Source organism: Canis lupus, chromosome 5, assembly GCF_011100685.1.
Source record: "Canis lupus familiaris isolate Mischka breed German Shepherd chromosome 5, alternate assembly UU_Cfam_GSD_1.0, whole genome shotgun sequence".
Taxonomy (NCBI): domain Eukaryota; kingdom Metazoa; phylum Chordata; class Mammalia; order Carnivora; family Canidae; genus Canis; species Canis lupus.
Genome location: NC_049226.1, coordinates 63,652,391 through 63,673,502, shown reverse-complemented (window position 1 = coordinate 63,673,502; position 21,112 = coordinate 63,652,391). Strand labels below are relative to the sequence as shown.

General features: G+C 45.7%; 1 protein-coding gene across 3 annotated transcripts; it reads right to left on the bottom strand.

Annotated features, from left to right (window-relative positions):
* Window positions 1–1,056: 1,056 nt before the first annotated feature.
* On the bottom strand, window positions 1,057–18,034 carry RBP7 (retinol binding protein 7). 3 transcript variants are annotated; one of them, XM_038537940.1, is made up of 5 exons: window positions 17,363–17,482; window positions 15,341–15,493; window positions 4,064–4,242; window positions 3,843–3,944; window positions 1,057–1,303 (listed from the first exon to the last, which is right to left on the bottom strand). In XM_038537940.1, exons 1-5 carry the CDS (start codon window positions 17,433–17,435, stop codon window positions 1,253–1,255), a joined length of 558 nt encoding a protein of 185 aa, XP_038393868.1. In that variant the 5' UTR covers window positions 17,436–17,482; the 3' UTR covers window positions 1,057–1,252. The 3 variants fall into 3 exon arrangements, with proteins under 3 accessions (XP_038393868.1, XP_038393870.1, XP_038393869.1); XM_038537942.1 differs by lacking the exons at window positions 15,341–15,493; window positions 17,363–17,482 and adding an exon at window positions 17,841–18,034; XM_038537941.1 differs by lacking the exon at window positions 15,341–15,493 and having other exon boundaries at window positions 17,363–17,496.
* Between the last annotated feature and the right edge of the window lie 3,078 nt (window positions 18,035–21,112).

The window sequence follows — 21,112 nt, the reverse complement described above, 5'->3', positions numbered from 1 at the left end:
TCAGTCGGTAGAACACGCCACTCTTGATCTCAGGGTTGTAAGTTCAAGCCTACCTTAAGTGTAGAGATCACATATAAATAAAATCATAAACAAACAAACAATGTCCCAGGCAATTCCATCCATATGCAGTTTATGTGCTTGACATTGTCTCCTGATGGCTGAACTTACACCAGGCACAGGTCCCTCAAAAGCCAGAGCTCATTCTTCTGTTTGTGTTGTCTTCTTTCTGATTAGCTTCAACCTTCTTTCCTATAGTCGCCTCAACCCCAAATAGAGCATCTTCCTTGATTTCCCCTTCCATCATCCCAACCTTGGACGATGGATTCTGAGTCCTAAGTAATTAGCTATTTCTCTCCAGCCCTGAGCCCATTCACTGTATTTGAGACTTGGGCGCCAGGCACTCCTGACCACCACCACCTCACACTGGGATTGCTAGCAGTGCTTTCTAAACTGGTGCCTGCATTGCGTCCCACACCGCTAGTCCCTTCTTCCACATGCATTTGGGGTTCCCTTCTGTGAGCCAGCTGGCTGTGCAGATCTCCTGCTTCATGCCAGTCACCATCTTCCTATTACTTTGGGGACAAATCTTACCTCTGTAAGCCAGTGTTCAAGATTCTTCCTAATTGTGCCCCTGCCTGCCTTCCCTGCCAGTCTCCCCTGACATCTCTTGCCGCTCCACCCATGTATACCCCTGCTGTAGCAAAAACAATCTTTCAGTTCCTCAAACATGCCTTCAACTTAACCCCCAGGCATTTACCTAGAATGCTTCCCGATGCTTCCTGCCTACCTTTGCTTCAGTTTGGAGCCTAGAGATCGCCTCCGCTACCCCTGACCCCTGCCACCACTCACCCATCCCCAAAAGTCAGGCTTCCCCTACTGAGCTCTCATAGCTGCCTGTACTTATCACTGCTGGATGTTCAGACTGCTTGTTTTGCCCATTTTCCTCACTAAACCTTGACGACAGAATTACATCCTGCTCATTAGTGTGTCCATAGTGCCCCTAGAAGGCTTTCAAACACTTAAAATAATGGGGTATGCTAAATTTAGGAGAAAAAGTCAGAGTCATTGGACAGGTTTATTGAACTGAACGTCTTCCCATAATCTGAGTAAATGGCTTCTGGTACAGGCTGTAGGACAGGTCTCTGACCACAAGTTCCCATCACCAAACCAGGACAGATTAGCATCTCTTCATTTTAGAATAGAATTCAACATTCAACTGCAGTCACACGTGGGTTCTGTTGCTGGACGCAGTTCAGGCTCTCTGGAACGTCTGTTTACACACTTGGCCTTCACAGAACATTTCCTAGGGATATGGAGGAATGGAAGGAGAAAGAAGATGAGTGGGCACATGGAAATAATAATAATAATAATAATTATTATTATTATTATTCACAACACTTCTGACACCAAAAACTTGGTATCTTTTCCAACAGGGCCTCCAACAATTCAATTCGATTCTGACACTAACAACCTAGAGTTAGTGCAGGCTCAGTTAAGGGCTCAGTCTCAAAAACTGCCCCTACTGGGCAGCCCGGGTGGCTCAGCAGTTTGGCACCTGCCTTCAGCCCAGGGCGTGATCCTGGAGACCCGGGATCGAGTCCCATACCAGGCTCCCTGCGTGGAGCCTGTGTCTCCCTTTGCCTGTGTCTCTGCCTCTCTCTCTCTGCCTCTCTCTCTCTCTTTCTGTGACTCTCATGAATAAATAAATAAAATATAAAAAAAAAAAACTGCCCCTACTTCAGACATCAATCACCAGTCCTAGGCCACCCGAACTTCTGATCGACCAGCTGTTAATGGGATTCCCGTGACCCCCTCCTCAGTTTCAGTAATTTGCTAGAACACCTCACAGAAACACTATTTACAGATTTACTATAAAGGATACAGCCAAATAGGGAGATGCAGGACACAGTATGGGGGTGCGTTCCATGCTCCCTCCAGGAATGCTATTCTCCCAGCAAGTCAATGTTTTCACCAACTAGGAAGCTCTTCGAATTCTCTCAGTTAGGGATGTTTCTGGAGGTTTTGCTATGTAGGCATGACTGATTAAATCTTTGCCCATCTGAGGGATTGTAGCCACCAATCATCTCATTAGTCTACAGGAGACACTCGTTAATTACTCTGGAGACACCAAGGGTTTTAGGAGCCAGGTACGAAGACCAAATACTTATTCTCTATTATATCACAGCATAGAGGGATTGTCCTGTGAGTATCCTTCTCCCCTCTGCTTGGGCAGAGTTCACGGATATGCCATGGGAGGATGCATGCAATTTGAACGTACTTCTTAGAGCAACTAATCTGTATCCTCAAATGTATTTGTGTTTTCTTTGAAGTTCTGTATTACATTTTTGTGATGGCAAGTTTCTTAATTTTGTTTCTATTTTCAGAAGAGTGTAAGATTGATCTAAAATTTAAAAAAAAAATTTTTAAGTATGCTCCACACCTAACGTGGGGTGTGAACTCACAACCCTGAGACCATGAGTGGCATGCTCTATGTCTGAGCCAGTCAGGCACCCCAAGAATCAAAATATCTCCAATGCCCTTGTAATCAAAGACTACCCAGACCCTCAAAGACCACCCACATCCAGTTTTAAGATAAATGCTCTAATTTTGTTTCCACGGGTCTTTTGGCTTAGATTTCACGTACATTGAGGCAAAAAGGCACAGAGTTGAAAGTACACATTTTTGTCAGACCTGGATTTGAATCTCTACTTGGCAGCCTTGGGAAATTTCTAAATCTCAATCTCTAAATTTGTAAATGGGGAAAAATAGTGTCCCTTTCACAGGACTGTCTTGGAGACCAAGTGAGATAATGCACAAAGATTTAGTACAGTAATTGAGCACAAAAGCATCGCTCAAAGGATGTAAGCTGTTATGATTTATATGGCAGGAAGCAATTCTCATTTAAAAAGCCATAATTAAGCTTTGATATACAATTTTATACCTTCTCTCTTCTTTATTTTTCTTAAGTAGGCTCCACACCCACCATGGAACCCAATGTGAGGCTTAAACTCAATCCTGAGATCAAGACCTGAGCCAAAATTGAGTTGGACACTCAACCATCTGAGCCCCCCAGGTGCCTCTATACCTTCTAAGTTATATTTAGAAATTATTGATCAGCTTGAGCTGTAACCTGTATGCTCATGAAGTGCTGGTAGCATCAGCAATGAGACAATCTTTTGGAAATGGGTATGGCAACTAAGTTGAGCAGCAATAATATGTGTGCCTCTAACAATGATACTCCCTGTGGATTCTTCCTAAGGAAATCAGTCCATTGATGCAAAAAGCTCTATTTACATGAATATAAGCAATAGCAGAAAACACCCTTAAACAATATTCCTGGACACTGAAATTATGGAAATGTTTTCCAAAAATGATAGTTCACCAACCTGATAGAATATTATGCAGCCAGTTTGCTACTTTATTATGCATATATATGTATATATAAATATTTTAATATAGTATATATATTTTTCAATTAATATATGATGAATTCAACAAGAAAGTTATTTTATGGGCAGCCCAGGTGGCTCAGTGGTTTAATGCCATCTTCCCCCCACGGCGTGATCCTGGAGACCCGGGACTGAGTCCTGCATCGGGCTCCCTGCATGGAGCCTGCTTCTCCCTCTGCCTGTGTCTCTGCCTCTCTCTCTCTCTCTCTCTCTCTGTGTGTCTCCCATGAATAAATAAATAAAATATTTTTTTAAAGAAAAAGATAAAAGCAGAACACTCTGGCAGAGCCTGGGAGGTAACCCACATGCCAAATCAAAAACAGTGGGTTGGAATGGTGGGAACTTTCATGCCGCATAGTCCCATTAGATGCAAGAACAAAATGTAGTAAGTACCAAGTGGAGTTTGTCTCCTTCCATCCAGTGGGTCCAGCCTCTGTTCTTCTTCTCCCCCTTCTGGATACAGGTGAGTCTGTCATTGTCCCAAGTGACCAAGCTCTGGATGAGAGAGGGGAGAAGATGCTGGTTTGCTCTGGCAGGCTCCTCAACTGGTACCAAGAAGGCCCAGTTAATCTTGCAAAATCAAGAGCCTATGCTATCATTTGAATTTTTTTTACCTTGCATTTTCTGTTATCCAGGCCTTTATTATCCTCATCAAATTCTTCTCCAACTTTAAATGTAACAAGGTAGTTCCTCAAGCTGCTGTAGGTGTGGATGGTAAAAGAATCTTCATTCTGCTCAATCACTTTCTGTGGCTTCAGCAACTTGGCTATCTTACGAGTAGCAAAGTCAATACCTTAAAAACAATTTTTAAAAAAGAAAAGAAGTCTCAATATTCACTCAAGATGCAAAAGCTAAGAATTTGGCAGCTGTCCTCAAAAATCATTGTATTTCATCGCTAGTGTTTCTTTTAGCATTTCAATGCCACTTGTTGCCGAAATTGGATCTGTGGGGAGTTATCCTGGCAAAGCTCCATTCAAAGGCTTGATCAAAAAGCTGGAACAGCTTTCAGGGAAGAGTCATTGGCTGGCTGTGGCTTAGGTAATGGATTTGAAGCTGGACCAGAAGGAAGCAGTTCTGGGAGTCCCCCCAGAGGCAGACAAGAGGACAAAGAAGCCATGGGGACAGGACTCAGGCCCCAACACAAACAAACTCAAATGCAGCAACTCTGCCTTTGTCTGCTTTATGTATTTACACTTTGAATTAAGACAGCATTTGTTCGTTGTTGTTTTTAAAGATTTTATTTATTTATTCATGAGAGACACAGAGAGAGGCAGAGACACAGGCAGAGGGAGAAGCAGGCTCCATGCAGGGAGCCCGATGCGGGACTTGATCCCTAAACTGGGATCATGCCCTGAGCCAAGGCAGATGCCCAACCACTGAGCCACCCAGGCGTCCCAAGACAGCATTTGTTATATACAATTGATGAATCGCTGAACTCTAATGATCACTGAACTTCTAATACACTGTTAATTAACTGAATTTAAATAAAATTTAAAAAAAATTTTAAGACTGCATTTGGACAGTTTCTAAACAACAACAAAAGTCAAAAGCCACTGTAAAGATGCATATACTTCTATACAAATCTTTTTTTTAAAGATTTTAATTATTTGAGAGAAAGGGATCCCTGGGTGGCGCAGCGGTTTGGCGCCTGCCTTTGGCCCAGGGCGCGATCCTGGAGACCCGGGATCGAATCCCACATCGGGCTCCGGGTGCATGGAGCCTGCTTCTCCCTCCGACTGTGTCTCTGCCTCTCTCTCTCTCTGTGACTATCATAAATAAATAAAAATTAAAAAAAAAAATAAAGATTTAATTATTTGAGAGAAAGAGAGAGAGAGTGTGAGAGCATGAGCTAGGGGAAGGGCAGAGAGAGGGAGAAGCAGACTCCCCACTAAGCAGGGAGCCCTGGCATGGAGGGGTGGGGGCTTAATCCCAGGACCCTGGAATCATGACCTGAGCCGAAGGCAGATGTCCAATGGACTGAACCCCCCAGGTACCCCCATTTAAAAATCTTTAATAGGGCAGCCCAGGTGGCCCAGGGTGAGATCCTGGAGACCCTGGGATCAAGTCCCACGTCGGGACCCCTGCGTGGGGCCTGCTTCTCCCTCTGCCTGTGTCTCTGCCTCTCTTTCTCTCTGTGTCTCTCATGAATAAATAGAATAAAATCTTTTATTTATTTTTTTAGACAAAATCTTTTTTTTTAGGCAGAGGGAGAAGCAGGACTCCATGCACCGGAGCACCAAAGGCAGGCGCTAAACCGCTGTGCCACCCAGGGATCCCTAGACAAAACCTTTAAAAAAAATCTTTAATAAACTTTAAAACAGTTATACAAGGAAACATGGAATGCTGAGAAGATCCAGGTTTGTTTGTTTATTTTTTAAGATTCGGGTTTTAATATAGACAGTGGATTTAAACCCCATTTCCCTTTTAGTAGCTTTGAGCACATTATGTAGCTAAAGGCAACTGTTGCTGTTTTATTTTATTTTTAATTACATAATCTCTACACCCAACTTGGGGCTCAAACTCAAAACCCCATGATCAAGAGTCACATGCTCTACTGATGGAGACAGTCAGGCAACTGTTGCTATCTTAAGTAGCGTAGCCAGGTGACACTTTAGTCAGGAGTTAAATGAGGTGAAGAAGCAAACCATGCAGATTTCTGGGGAGAGGCAAATGTCACAGGGAGCCCAGGGACATCAAGGACGGGTGTGCCAGGTGGTCTCAGGAACCACCAGGAGTTTGGCATGACTGGAGCAGAAGGAGGGAGATGAGGGGAAAGGATCTTGAGATGAAATGTGGGGCTACCATGAGGACCACTGAGCTCTAACTCCAAGAAAATGAAGTCAGATGGGTGCCACTGGACTGTTAGGAGCAGATGACATGGTCTAATTGGCAGGCAGCCACCACTGTACGCTGACTCACCACTTGGACATTTTTTTTAAGATTTTATTTATTTATTCATAGAGACACAGAGAGAGAGAGAGAGAGAGAGGCAGAGACACAGGCACATGGAGAAGCAGGCTCCACACTGAGAGCCCGACGTGGGACTCTACCCAGGGTCTCCAGGACCACGCCCTGGGCTGCAGGCAGTGCCAAACCGCTGCGCCACCGGGGCTGCCCCACCTGGACATTTCTTTTTTTTTCTTTTTTTAATTTTTATTTATTTATGATAGTCACAGAGAGAGAGAGAGAGAGAGAGAGAGAGGCAGAGACACAGGCAGAGGGAGAAGCAGGCTCCATGCACCAGGAGCCCGATGTGGGATTCGATCCCTGGGTCTCCAGGATCGTGCCCTGGGCCAAAGGCAGGCGCCAAACCACTGCGCCACCCAGGGTTCCCCACCTGGACATTTCTATGAGCTACAGGGCACACACGATTCTCCCATTTAGGGATTATCCTATTATGTAAAATAAAGTTCCAGGAATCTTCACTTCTTCAGAAGCTTACATGACTCATTGAAGGTAGTTTGGTTCCAAGGTTGACTCCTGTTTTATTTTCTTATTTTTATTTTATTTTTTTAAGGTTTTATTTAATTTTTTTTTTTTAAGTAATCTCTACATCCAACATGGAGTTCAAACTTACAACCCCGGGATCAGGAAGGAGTCACATGCACCACTGACTGAACCAGCCAAGTGCTGATCCCTGTTTTAATTTGTTTGCCTAACAGATTTCCTTTTCATCTGACATGAACTGCCACTCAGGACTTCACACTGCCATTTCCAGTTCAGAAAACTCGGCCAAGCATTGAGCAGGGCTCCTTCAGCATCTCATTAGCCCCACCCATTTCTAAGCTCAAAAATAATATAAATGTCCTTATTTTGAGAAAACTCTATTTTTATTTTTCACACCTAGAATGCAAAGTTTTAGCTTGAGCTACAAGTGATCCAGTCTTTACTGTTTTTTTTTTTCTTTCTTTACTGGTTTTTAGCCATGTTTAAGCATTGAGGCTAAATCCTTAAAATATTTATCCCATTATTAAATAGACCAAGTCAAATTTAAAATAGTTATTGCTGGGCAGCCTGGGTGGCTCAGCAGTTTAGCGCCACCTTCAGCCCAGAGCGTGATCCTGGAGACCCGGGTTTGAGTCCCATGTCGTCGGGCTCCCTGCATGGAGCGTGCTTCTCCCTCTGCCTGTGTTTCTGCCTCTCTGTCTCTCATGAATAAATGAATTTTTAAAATCTTAAAAATAATAATAATAATAAGGGCAGCCCAAGGGCTCAGTGGTTTAGCGCCACCTTCAGCCCAGGGCCTTATCTTGGAGACCCGGGATTGAGTCCCACGTTGGGCTCCCTGCATGGAGCCTGCTTCTCCCTCTGCCTGTGTCTCTGCCTCTCTCTCTCTCTCTCTCTCTCTTTCTCTCTCTGTCTCTCACGAATAAATAAATAAAAACTTTTTTAAAAAATGTGTGAAGTGATTCGTTGCCAGTAATTTGTAATCTGTACTACCATGTTGTAACATTGTTACCTAGGTTTGCAGTTTTCAGGCTGGCCTTTTTAAAGGTCAAAATTTATTTTTTAAAAAATATTTTATTTATATATTTGAGATAGCATGTGTGAGAGGAAGGCCAGAGGGAGAGGGAGTAGTAGCTCCCCAATGAGCTCAGAGCCCCACAAGGGGCTCTATCCCAGTACCCTGAGATCATGACCTGAGCCAAGGTCAGGCACTTAACCGACTAAACCACCCAGATGCCCCTGAAGATCAAAATTTAAATCAGCTTAAAGTCTGGTTAATTTCTTCCAGTTCCGGTTTGCTGTGACCTCGGTGGTCCAAATGGCTTTTGTGCTCATAAGGCTTTTATCCCGGCAAGCCATGCTTTTCCATACTATTAGGTTTCATTTTTTTTTGTTTTTTGTTTTTTTTTAAGATTTTATTTATTTATTCATGAGAGACAGGAAGAGAGGCAGAGACACAGGCAGAGAGAGAAGCAGGCTCTATGCAGGGAGCCCGATGTGGGACTCGATCCCAGAACCCTGGGATCACAACCTGAGCTGAAGGCAGATGGTCAACCACTGAGCCACCCAGGCGCCCCACTATTAGGTTTAAGTAGGAAAGAAGACATCTATGCAGAAGGAAGAGAGGATCTAACTGTAACCCACTTCTAATCTAACCCACTTCTAATCTTGAGGCAATGTGGGTTTGGGAGCCATGAGAAAGTGGTTTTATTTATTTTTTAATATTTTATTTATTTCTGAGAGAGAGAGAGAGAGGCAGAGACACAGGCAGAGGGAGAAGCAGGCTCCACGCAGGGAGCCTGACGTGGGACTCGATCCCGGGTCTCCAGGATCACGCCCTGGGCTGAAGGCGGTGCTAAACCGCTGAACCACCAGGGCTGCCCAAGAAAGTGGTCTTAAATCCCAGTTTATGTGGTGATCTTGGGCAAGCTGATCACACTACCACCTTCTGGGGCCACAGTGGGATTGAGGAGGATGACAGAGACAAAGCAGTGGGCACCTGCAGGCATCAACTGGTTCTTTCCTGCCTGGAGCTTCACACATCAACAACTGGTTCTTTCCTGCCTGGGTCTCCCTTGGCTACTGTGGGGCCCAGCAGGAGCTCCCAAACCCCAGGCTAGCTCCCCCAGACTTTAAAACACAGGTGACTTTCTTCTTTGTCCAAACTCCTGCTGAAATTTGGCAGAAGCTAGGAAAGAGCAATGTTAGAACCACGCTGGGGAGCTGCGAGATCAGTTCCAATAGGAGTCATTGTCCCCCCTCAAGAGAGACACTGGCCGGGGCACATCACAGGATGTGTTGCTGAGTGTTCTCTGATTACTTACCTGACTCATCGCTGCTCACAGGAATTTACCTCACTTTTACTTTAAAAAAAAAAAAAAGAGGCCATCACCCACTTTATCTTTCTACCCCATTCAGTCTAAAGATCTAACTAGCGTTCTCTGTGATTTTTTCTTTTTTCCTTCTCTTTTTTATTTTTTAAGATTTTACCAATCCACTCTTGAGAGACACAGAGAGACAGAGACATAGGTAGCGGGAGAAGCAGGCTTCCTGCAGGGAGCCCAATGCAGAACTCAATCCCAGGACCCCAGGATCATGACCTGAGCAGACCTTAAACCATGCAGGCACTTCTCTCTATGATTTTCTTATGGAATGTACTTTCCTTATATGTATGTGGAAAAAAAACATTGACGAGGGCAGCCCCAGTGGCGCAGTGGTTTAGTGCCGCCTGCAGCCCAGGGCATGATCCTGGAGACCCTGGATCGAGTCCCGCGTCGGGCTCTCTGCGTCGAGTCTGCTTCTCCCTCTGCCTGTGTCTCTGCCTCTCTCTCTCTCTCTCTCTCTGCATCTCTATGAATAAATAAATAAAAAATCTTAAAAAAAATAAAAAAAAACATTGACGATACACTGTATATTCAAGTAGATCAGTAACATCCAGGGTTGTTGGCTTAATTCTCAAGATAAAACTTAATATTTAGGGATCCCTGGGTGGCTCAGCGGTTTAGCGCCTGCCTTCGGTCCAGGGCATGATCCTGGAGACCCGGGATTGAGTCCCATGTCGGGCTCCCTGCATGGAGCCTGCTTCTCCCTCTGTCTGTGTCTCTGCCTCCCTCTCTCTCTCTCTGTATCTCTCAAGAATAAATAAAAATCTTTAAAAAAAAAACTTAATATTTATAGCATTATGTAAGTAGCCATTCTAGTATTAAAAGTATAACATAAAGACTTAGTACTTAAATCAGATCTGAGGCTTCGACAGAGTTGCTGGGCTTTCAGGAGATAGTTTTCAATTAAACTGATCTCCCAGATTCTGGTCTGAAAAACTCTCCTTATTTTATAAAAGAAAAATATGCCAAGTTAACCCTAATCCTGAATAATTCTAAAACTGCATGGCTCCCTTATTGTTTAAGCCAATACTTTAATCAGAAAAAGAGGGATTCCCTGGGTGGCGCAGCGGTTTAGCGCCTGCCTTTGGCCCAGGGCAGGATCCTGGAGACCCGGGATCGAATCCCACGTCAGGCTCCCGGTGCATGGAGCCTGCTTCTCCCTCTGCCTATGTCTCTGCCTCTCTCTCTCTCTCTCTCTCTCTCTCTCTGTGACTATCATAAAAAAAAAATTAAAAAGAAAAAGAACACCTCCCAGTGGCTGGGTGGCTAAGTGGTTGAGGGTCTGCCTTCAGCTCAGGTTGTGATCCCAGGGTCCTGGGACAGAGTTCTGCATTGGGCTCCCTGCATGGAGCCTGTTTCTCCCTCCGCCTGTATCTCTCTGTTTCTCATGAATAAATAAATAAAATCTTGAAAAACAATACCTAAACCAAAGGCAAAGAATCTGCACACGCCTTCCTGATTTAGATAATTTGCCCCTACAAATCCCATAATTGCCCTTTTAACTTAGGAGCCCTGCTTTTTCTATTCATGAAACCTAGGTAGGTTGTCCTCCTGTCCTCACTCTGAAAGTTAAGTGCTGGTAGTTTAAGTTGATGATGATTTAATACCTAGAATGGAAGGTTTCCATTTTGTACCTTTATCCAAAGAATACCATTTTCTCCCCCATATTTATGTGAGTCATATCTTACACTTGTAGGATGTCTCTTATCATTTGCTTTTTCCTTGCTGTGTTGCATTTATTAAACACACACCTAGTGTATGCAAAGCCGTAGGGCAGGGAAGTTGCCCTGCCTCTCCCTGGAATAGGAAATCTCAGACGGCAAGCACTTTGCTTCTTTATACACCTTCTTGCCACCCCTAATACACAGAAAGTGCCTAAGTGATATTTGTTATTGGATTGAACTTGAAGAGACCCCTGGAGCTTGTTGAACAGTAGCTTTAAGGAAAGACATACTTTCTTAATGGCTGTGGCACTACCTTCCCTCTCGCAGGGAAATGAAATAGTTAAATACTTTTTACTGGGGGTGGGAGTAAAGGTAGAAAGATCAAACTTATAAATGCACAGTCCCTGTACTTAAGGAATTTATAACCAAGAAGGAAGGTGAAAACAGAATAATCAGTCTACCTTTAAGAAGAGAATCTGAGACAACCTACAGAGTGGGAGAAGATATTTGCAAATGACATATCAGGTAAAGGGCTAGTATCCAAGATCTATAAAGAACTTATCAAACTCAACACCCAAGAAACAAACAATCCAGTCTGACTAGAATGGGCAAAAGACATGAACAGATATTTCTCCAAAGAAGACCTACACATGGCCAACAGACAGATGAAAAAATGCTCCACATCACTTCCCATCAGGGAAATAAAAATCAAAACCACAATGAGATACCTCACACCAGTGAGAATAGCGAAAATTAACAAGACAGGAAACAATAAATTTTGGAGAGGATGTGGAGAAGGGAGAACTCTCCTGTACTGTTGGTGGGAATGCAAACTAGTGCAGCCACTCTGGAAAACAGTGTGGACGTTCCTCAAGAAGTTAAAAATAGAGCTACCCTACAATCCATCATCTGCACTACTGGGTATTCACCCCAGAGATACAGATGCAGTGAAACGATGGGACACCTGCACCCCAATGTTCATAGCAGCAATACCCACAATAGCCAAACTGTGGAAGGAGTCACAATGATCTTTGACAGATGAATGGATAAAGAAGATATATATATCTCAGCCATCAGAAAGGACAAATACCATTTACATTGATGTAGATGGAGCTGGAGGGTATTATGCTGAATGAAATAAGTCAGTCGGAGAAAGATAATCATCATATGGTTTCACTCACTTGTGGAATATGAGAAATAGTGAAAGGTACCATAAGGGTAAGGAGGGAAACTGAGTGGGGAAAAATTAGAGAGGAAGACAAATCATGAGAGATTGCCAACTCTGGGAAACAAAGGGTTGCAGAAGGGGAGGTGGGGGGGGGGTAACTGGATGACAGGCACTAAGGAAGGCACTTGATGGGATGAGCACTGGGTGTTATACCATATGTTGGTAAGTTGAATTTAAATAATATATATAAGGGATGCCTGGGTGGCTCAGCAGTTGAGCATCTGCCCTTGGCTCAAGGCATAGTCCCCGGGGTTCCAGGATCGAGTCCCACGTCGGGCTCCCTGCATGGAGCCTGCCTCTCCCTCTGCCTGTGTCTCTGCCTCTCTCTCTCTCTCTCTTTCTGTGTCTCTCATGAATAAATAAATAAAATCTTTTATTTTTTTTTAAATTTTTATTTATTTATGATAGTTACAGAGAGAGAGAGAGGCAGAGACACAGGCAGAGGGAGAAGCAGGCTCCATGCACCGGGAGCCCGATGTGGGATTCGATCCCGGGTCTCCAGAATCGCGCCCTGGGCCAAAGGCAGGTGCCAAACCGCTGCGCCACCCAGGGATCCCAATAAATAAAATCTTTTAAAGGGATCCCTGGGTGGCTCAGCGGTTTAGCACCGCCTTCAGCCCAGGGCGTGATCCTGGAGACCCGGGATCGAGTCCCACGTCAGGCTCCCTGCGTGGAGCCTGCTTCTCCCTCTGTCAGTGTCTCTGCCTCTCTCTCACACATCTCTGTGTTTCTCATGAATAAATAAAATCTTTAAAAAAAAATCTTTTTAAAAATATATTTTTTAAAAGGAAGAGAATCTGCTCCAAAGGAAAATTGAAAACAATCCTTTAAAAAAATATATGTTATTTATCTGAGAGACAGAGAGAGTGCACACAAATGGGGGGAGAGCCCCATGCAGGGCTCAATCCCAAAGCAAAGGCTTAATCCCAAGGCAGATGCTTAACTGACTGAGCCACCCAGGTGCCCTGAGAACAATCCCCTTGAACCTAGAAGTACCTTAATTATTCTAGTTCTATGTCATAAATTCCTCTTACGTGCTTATTTATTGAAGAATCTAAACATAGGGCAGCGCCGGTGGCTCAGCGGTTTAGTGCCACCTTCTGCCGAGGGTGTGATCCTGGAGACCGGGGTTGAGTCCCATGTTGGGCTCCCTGCATGGAGTCTGCTTCTCCCTCTGCCTGTGTCTCTGCCTCTCTCTCTGTGTCTCTCATGAATAAATAAATAAGTTCTTTTTTTTTTTAAAGAATCTAAACATAAGACATTGTATAATTTACTAAGCACTTTGTTAAATATTCATCCAGGATAGACGGCTTAAGCTCAGTTTTTCAGCAAAAGGGACAGATTTCCTGGTTGTATATTCCTCCTAACTAATGAAAAAAGATAAGGATTCTCTGGTATTTATTATAGGAGCTCTCTGAACTCACCCAAAGTATAAACTCTGTGTTGAAAAAATATGTTTTAGGGACGCCTGGGTGGCTCAGCAGTTAAGCGGCTGCCTTTGGCTCAGCGTGTGATCCTGGAGTCCCACCTCAGGCTCCTGCAGGGAGCCTGCTTCTCCCTATGCCTCTGTCTCTGTCTCTCACTCTCTCTATGTCTCTCATGAATAAATAAACAAAATCTTTAACAAAATAAAACATAAGGAAGAGAAAATACATGAACAACTCTACACTGTATTTATAAAAAAAAATCCTCATATAAGTAGACCCACATAGTTCAAACTGGGTGTTCAGAGTCAACTGTAGTCAACATTCTGCAGTTGTCCCAAGGATGATTTGATGCATCAAAGAGAAGCACTTCTTAAATTTTAATTTGCATCTGAATCACCTGAGAACCTGGGATCTGGAGGGGGGCTCAGAGTCCACTGGCTAAGAAGCTCCTGCTAGTTCTGAGTAACAAAACCCTACACTCATCTCGTCCTGAGCCCCTAATCTGCCCAGGGGAATACAAGATGACCCTAGAGTCTGTCTTCTTTATGATTTGTGCCAGATCACTTTCTTCCAAGCTTGTGAGGACCTGGCAATAGGTTTTTTGTTTTTTGTTTTTTTGGCAATAGGTTTTAAGTCTAATTTCAGCTATCGTATAAAATGCATGAGATATCTTGGTTTGTAATTTAGATACTTACAATATCAGATCTGGTCTAACTACCTCATTTAACAAAAGGGGAGGGATCCCTGGGTGGCTCGGCGGTTTAGCGCCTGCCTTCGGCCCGGGGTGTGATCCTGAAGACCCAGGATCGAGTCCCAGTCCCACGTCAGGCTCCCTGCATGGAGCCTGCTTCTCTCTCTGCCTGTGTCTCTGCCTCCCTCTCTCTCTGTGTCTCTCATGAATTAATAAATAAAATCTTTAAACAAAAAAACAAAAGGGGAAACTAAAGGAACTCAGAAGTTATGTAACTCTGGTTCTATTACCAACAATCAACGGCTGAACGAGCTGGGTTTCCGGTGTGGCGATCTGTTAACACTAACCAGCTTCTCTGTTCCAGAAATCCCTCTCACACTTACATTTCTTTTGGAAAACAGATTGCAAGTAAGAGTTCATGTGTTATCTGGATTCAATATCTTTCTGGAGCCTGAACCAAGAGTAAGAATAGGGGTTGTGAGGCAGGATGTTGACTCAATACTGTATGCCTGAGTCCTCTGCGAAGTGAGTTGGATGATAAATAGCCTCTGTTAGCCTCTAGGATCTAATACAGTGGCAGATAATTTTCAAGCCCCTACTAACATCATGAAAAAAAAAAAAAAGTATCAAGGGATCCTAGCAGAGCATACAGAAAAGCAAGACAGTGTGGGGACAGGTAAAGGATGATACTCTACACATGGGAAAAAACACCCATTGCAACACTCAGAAGGCTGCTTTGTGATACCCGATGGACTTAGCACAAGAAAGAGGTCTTCCCACACTTGGAATGGTGACCTCCATTCCCTGTTTTATCTCAGAGGTTTGCTCGAAAAGCCATGAAATTGCCACAAATGCAGAATACAGCCAGGCAACATTCAAAGCCATCACCTGATATTTAGCCCTTTCTCCCCCATAAACTAGCCAGATAGCAGCCGGATATGTCAGGGAAGAAGGTAGAGTCACATGCCACCAGTAATTTGGAGGTGGGAAGGTAAGTAAAATATCATGACCCACTGCCTTTGGGAAAAGTAAGCATAAATTCCTACTTACGCATTAGAACCAGGAAGGAAATGGGAATCAGGTTGAAGGGTGAGCAGAATATGCCACCCCAAGAGACGCCACTCTGGCATACTGAGCACATCGAACCGACGACTATGGGGAAGAAGCTGACAGAAGCAAAGCTCTCTGCCTTCCTCCATTTGCCTAAAAGCAGAACATAAATTTTTCGAATTGTCTCCCCTCCCCTCTGTTCCAGGAGAGGTAGAAGTTAGGGAAATGAGCCTGGAGATGGCGCCAGAAGAGCTACATAATACACCTTCCCAACCAGCCCACATCTTCTGTTAGTTCCACTTCATATAATTAGTTACCTTCCTCACAATTTGCCCCCCCTAGAAGCTCCAAGTCTCCCTCTTGTCATTTCTCTACAAAGTTACTACTCTTGGCTAAGATGCTCTACAGACAGGCTCAAGTTCCAACCAGGTGTCTTTACCATGCAGGTGCAACTAAATTCTGGTGGTGAATCTGTCTTTGGTTAGTCTAATTGACAAGCCCCCCAGCCAATGAACCTAAGATAGGAAGAGGAAAGTACTTCTTTCCTTCACTCCAGGGTTTTATGCCATCTGAATCAGATTTAGCGTGAGAAGCTCCAGACTTCCCTACTTAGTGTGAGAAGGGAGGAGAGAAGCCTACCACAAGCACAGAACTCAAAAACTGGAGCCACAGAACTGTACATTTCAAAATGATTAAAATGGTCAATTTTATGTATGTATCTTTCACAATTTTTTAAAAAAGAAAAAAATTGGACTCGTCTCTCCCTCTCAATTTACAGATGGGGAAACAGGCCCAGTGTCAGATCAGAAGCCAGAATGGGGCAGCCCGGGTGGCTCAGCGGTTTAGCGCTGCCTTCAGCCCAGGGCCCGATTCTGGGAGACCCAGCGTCAGGCACCCTACAAGGAGCCTGCTTCTCTCTCTCTCTCATAAATAAATGAAATTAAAGAAAAAAAAAAAAAGCCAGAATGGCTGCCAGGTCCCCATACTCGCAGCTGCCCTAGCCCATCTGTCAAAAGTGCCACTGATTGGTGTCACAAAAGCACTTGGCACACAGGTGCTCCAATGCCCCACATCTGAAGCATGACAGGGAAAGAGCAGGACAAACTGGGAATCGGTAAGGAAGGGAGGCTTCTACCCTCCAGGGCGGGAGACACTCACGGAGCCCTCTAGGAAGCAAGGACATGGGCCAGAACCCCCACCCCCACCCCTTACACACCCCTGGTGCCTCCCGAGTCCCCTTGCCTCTGCGCAGACCAGGCTCCCGGCTCAGCGCTGCGGGGCGGAGGGGAGCAGGACGCGGGAGGGAGAAGCCCCTCCAGGTACCCACGATGGTCCCCGGGCAGGCACTGCGTCCTGGGGTCTGGGTTTCTTGTGCCCCCTCAAGCCCTTGAAGGGACAGGGGAAATCGGAAAACTAAAGGTTTCCAAAGCGGTTCCTGATCTCAGCGGCCACCAGAGTCGCCGGGGGAGGGGGGCGGGATCTCGAGCACCTGAGCGCAGCGGGGAGCTCCGGACCCGGGGAGGGGGTCGGCGACTACCCTAGCAGCGCTCCCCCCTCCCAGGTCAGGGAAACCCAGGGCCCCACCGCAGAGGCGCCGGGACGCCCCCCATCGGCAGGGCGCGCCCCCCCCCCCCGGGGCCCCCGAGTCCTCCTTGGAGGTGGCCGAGCCTCAGCTGCCTGCGGTCGGCCGGACGGGAGACTCCGCCACGGGGCGGGTACAGACCGACGGCAGAGGCGGACGGACTGGCGGACTGGCGACGCGGGAGAAGGAAGGATGGTGGGGGCATCCAGAGGAGGGACGGGAGGGGGTGGGTGGTCCAGAGGAGGGACGGGAGGGACGGAGGATGAGGAGGGGGGAAGCGACGGGGGACGGGGAGCCGGGGTGCGGTGCGGGGATATTGCATGGTCGGGATAGAGACCCAGGACCGGGAGACCGGCAGGGCGCGGAGGGTGGGCGAGGGAGGGGGGGAGGGGGAGGGGGAGGCCGCCCCGCTGCCTCAGCGCCGACCCCGTCCGCCCTACCTAGGGCCAGCATGTAGCCCTCGAAGTTGTCGCTGCTGAGCAGGTTCCAGGTGCCGCTGAGGTCGGCGGGCATGGCGGGGCAGGGCGACAGTGGCGGGCGGGCCGGGCGGCCGGGCCTCGGCTTATCTGCGGGCCCCGGGGGGCGGGCGGGGCGGGGCGGCGGGGTGACGGCGGCGCCGGGAGCAGCCGGCCTCCGAGGCACCTGCTGGGGAACCCCCTCCCCGCGCCTGCCTGCTCCGCCACTGTCACCCCTGCTCCCCCGGCCTCCTCCCCCTCCCTCTCTTCGTCCTCCTCCTCGTCCTCCTCTCCAACTCCAGACCCGCTGCACACCGTGTTCCGAGCCACACTTTTTTCTCTGCCTCCAAAGTGAAAATGACCAAGGGAAGCTCCTCCAAACTCACGGCATTAGCGTTTCAGCTGCAAAGGATAAGTCAATAAACCCAACTCTAGTGGTCTCCATATACATTATTTTTCTTACCTATCAAGCAGTCCTGGGATGCTGATGATTTGGCAACTCCATAAGGTGGAAGTGGCATTTCTGTGATTCTCCGGGCCTTTTATGCCTGCTGGTAACCTCACCGTCATGAATGGACTGCTGGGTTTCCAGCCAGGACATCCATGTTCAAGGGAAGAAGGAAGGGGGAAGCACCACCTGCCACTATCCCTTCATTACATTTCTGTTTACAGTCATTGGCCAAAGCTGTGCCCACTTCCAACTGGAAGGGAGCCCGAGGAAGCTGGCATCTCCTCTTCAGTCTTGACAGTAGAGAAAGGCAACAGAGAAGATGGTTGGGAATGTAGGCTAATCTACAACATTAGTCAAACACCATGCCTGGAGGCTGCCTCCAAAATTTAGAGTCTATTTCTGACCTCACCCATCAGCTCCAGACTCAAATATATGTATATTTGATATATATGTAATAACATATAAAATATACTCAAAATATTTTTATTTAAAGATTTTATTAATTTAATTTTTAAAAGATTTTATTTATTTAATCATGAGAGACAGAAAGAGAGAGAGAGGCAGAGACACAGGCAGAGGGAGAAGCAGGCTCCATTCACAGAGTCCGACATGGGACAGGATCCTGGGTCTCCAGGATCACACCCCGGGCTGAGGGCAGTGCTAAACCACTGAGCCACTGGGGCTGCCCTATTAATTTAATTTTTATTTTTATTTTTTTAATTTAATTTTTAAAAAAGATTTGTTTATTCATGAGAGACACACAGAGAGAAGCAGAAACATAGGCAGAGGGAGAAGCAGACTCCCCATGGGGAGCCCGATGTGGGACTCGATCCCAGGACCCCAGGATCATGCCCTGAGCCAAAGGCAGATGCTTAACCACTTAGCCACTCTAGTGCCCTTAATTTAATTTAATTTAATTTAATTTAATTTAATTTAATTTAATTTAATGTAGGCTCCACAACCAATGTGGGGCTTGAACTCATGATCCTGAGATTAAGAGTCACATATTCTACCAGTTGAGCCAGCCAGGTGCCCCAAGATTTTATTTTTAAGTAATCTCTCTCTCTCTCTCTCTCTTTTGTGTGTGTGTGTGTGTGTGTGTGTGTGTGTGAGTAAAGGGATAGAAGTTTATTAAGCAAAGATACAGAGAAAGCTCTCAGCAGTGAGAAGGGTCCCAAAAGGGTTGCCTTATTTTTAAGTAATCTCTACACCCAATGTGGGGCTCAAACTTCCAACTGGGAGACCAAGATTCACATGCTCTACCAACTGAGCCAGCCAGACACCACAGTCTCTCTATTAATAGTCAAGATTTACTGAGTGCTTACTGTGTATGTTATCACTTGTCACAAAATACTACTTCTCCAATGGTTATTTATTATGTCCATTTGACAGAGATACAAACTGAGATGGAGAGAGGTTAAATTTCCAAGGTCATACACTTGATGGAAGAGTCTAGATTCAAACTCAGACAGCCTGGCTCAGTCGGTTAAGCATCTGCCTTTGGCTCAGGTCATGGCCTCAGGGTCCTGGGATCATCCACATTAGGCTCCCTGTTCAGCAGGGAGTCTGCTTCTTCCTTTCCCTCCCCCAGGTCGTGCTTTCTCTCTCTCTCTTTGTTGCTCACTCTCTCAAGTAAATAAATAAAATCTTTTTTTTTATTCTTATTTATTTATGATAGTCACAGAGAGAGAGAGAGAGAGAGAGAGAGAGGCAGAGACATAGGCAGAGGGAGAAGCAGGCTCCATGCACCCAGAGCCCACGTGGGATTCGATCCCGGGTCTCCAGGATCACGTCCTGGGCCAAAGGCAGGCGCTAAACCGCTGCACCACCCAGGGACACCTAAATAAAATCTTAAAAAACAAAAACAAAAACCCAGGCAGCCTGACTTCTGAGCTCCTTTGCCACCTCTCACTGCCTTCTTGATGTCTCCACTTGGATGTCTGAAATGCATCTCAAACTGAACACATCCAGGACAATACACAAGAGTTATTCCTCACTTTCCTCATCTCCATAAACCACATGACTGGTTTACCAGTCACCTGGTTGCTCGCTCAAGCCAAAAACCCAGGAGATACTATGGATTTCTGTCTTCTCTGCTCATCCATTTCCAATCCATTAGCAAGCCCTGTTGGTTCTGCTATCCTAACCGAAGCTGCCATCATGTCTTGCCTCCTCCCTGGCTTGCTGCTTCCACTCTGATCCCACCAAACCATTCTCCACACTACAGCTGGGGCAAGCTTTTGAGAAAAGAAATTCAGATCTTATCACTCCTCTGCTTAAAACTCATTTGGTGTTCTATTTTCCTTAAAAGGAAAGGAATTTGCACTCTCTCCTATGGTTCTCCTAAGGTTCTCCTATCAAACCCTTCTTGATTTGGCTTCTGGATACTTCTCCAACAGTTTTATATTCTGTCTCCACAACTCAGGAATTCCAATCACACCAGTTTTGTTTCTTTTTTTTTTTTTTAAGATTTTATTTATTTATTCATGAGAGACACAAAGAGAGAGAGAGGCAGAGACACAGGCAGAGGGAGAAGCAGGCTCCATGCAGGGAGCCTGACATGGGACTTGATCCCGGGACTCCAGGATGAGCCCTGGGCCAAAGGCAGGCGCTAAACCACTGAGCCACCCAAGGATCCCCACCAGTTTTGTTTCCTTCCTCGGGGTGTTTATATATGGTGTTTCCTCTACCTGGGATGTTTTTCTCCTGTTTTTTGCAAGGTTAGCTGCTTTGGTTTCCAATTCAAAAGTCATAATTAGGGGAACAGTCTTTTCTAATCATGCTCTCCATGGAGAGGAATTTCCCCTAAACACCCTGGCCTCTTTCCAAACCTACTTCCTTCTCATGGAAGTGGGATGAGTTCTGTGCTTGGGGGGCCATGAGGGTAACCACCCATCCTGGTTTCCCCAGGACTAAAGGAGTGCCCAATACATGGGCACTACCAGAATGTATTGCCTGCCTTAGGGACAACAGCCACTGAAGAGTTTTTCTCTACTAGAGATAGATTTAATCTATCAAACATTCTAAATGCAGAGCATTTCAATTTTTTTCCTTCTGCCCTTTTGACATGGACTTGAGAGTGTATTTGTTTTACAGACCCAAACCCTCTGGTAGACTATCCCAAAGTCTAGACTGGGGACTCTTAAAAAAAAAAATGCTATATTGTCTTTTATGACAGTCTCCGAAGTCAAATGACATCATTTCCACCAGAGTCACATGCCTACCCAAATCCAAAGGGAGGTTAACTTGGACCTCATTTCTCAATGTCACATTGTAAGCAGAGC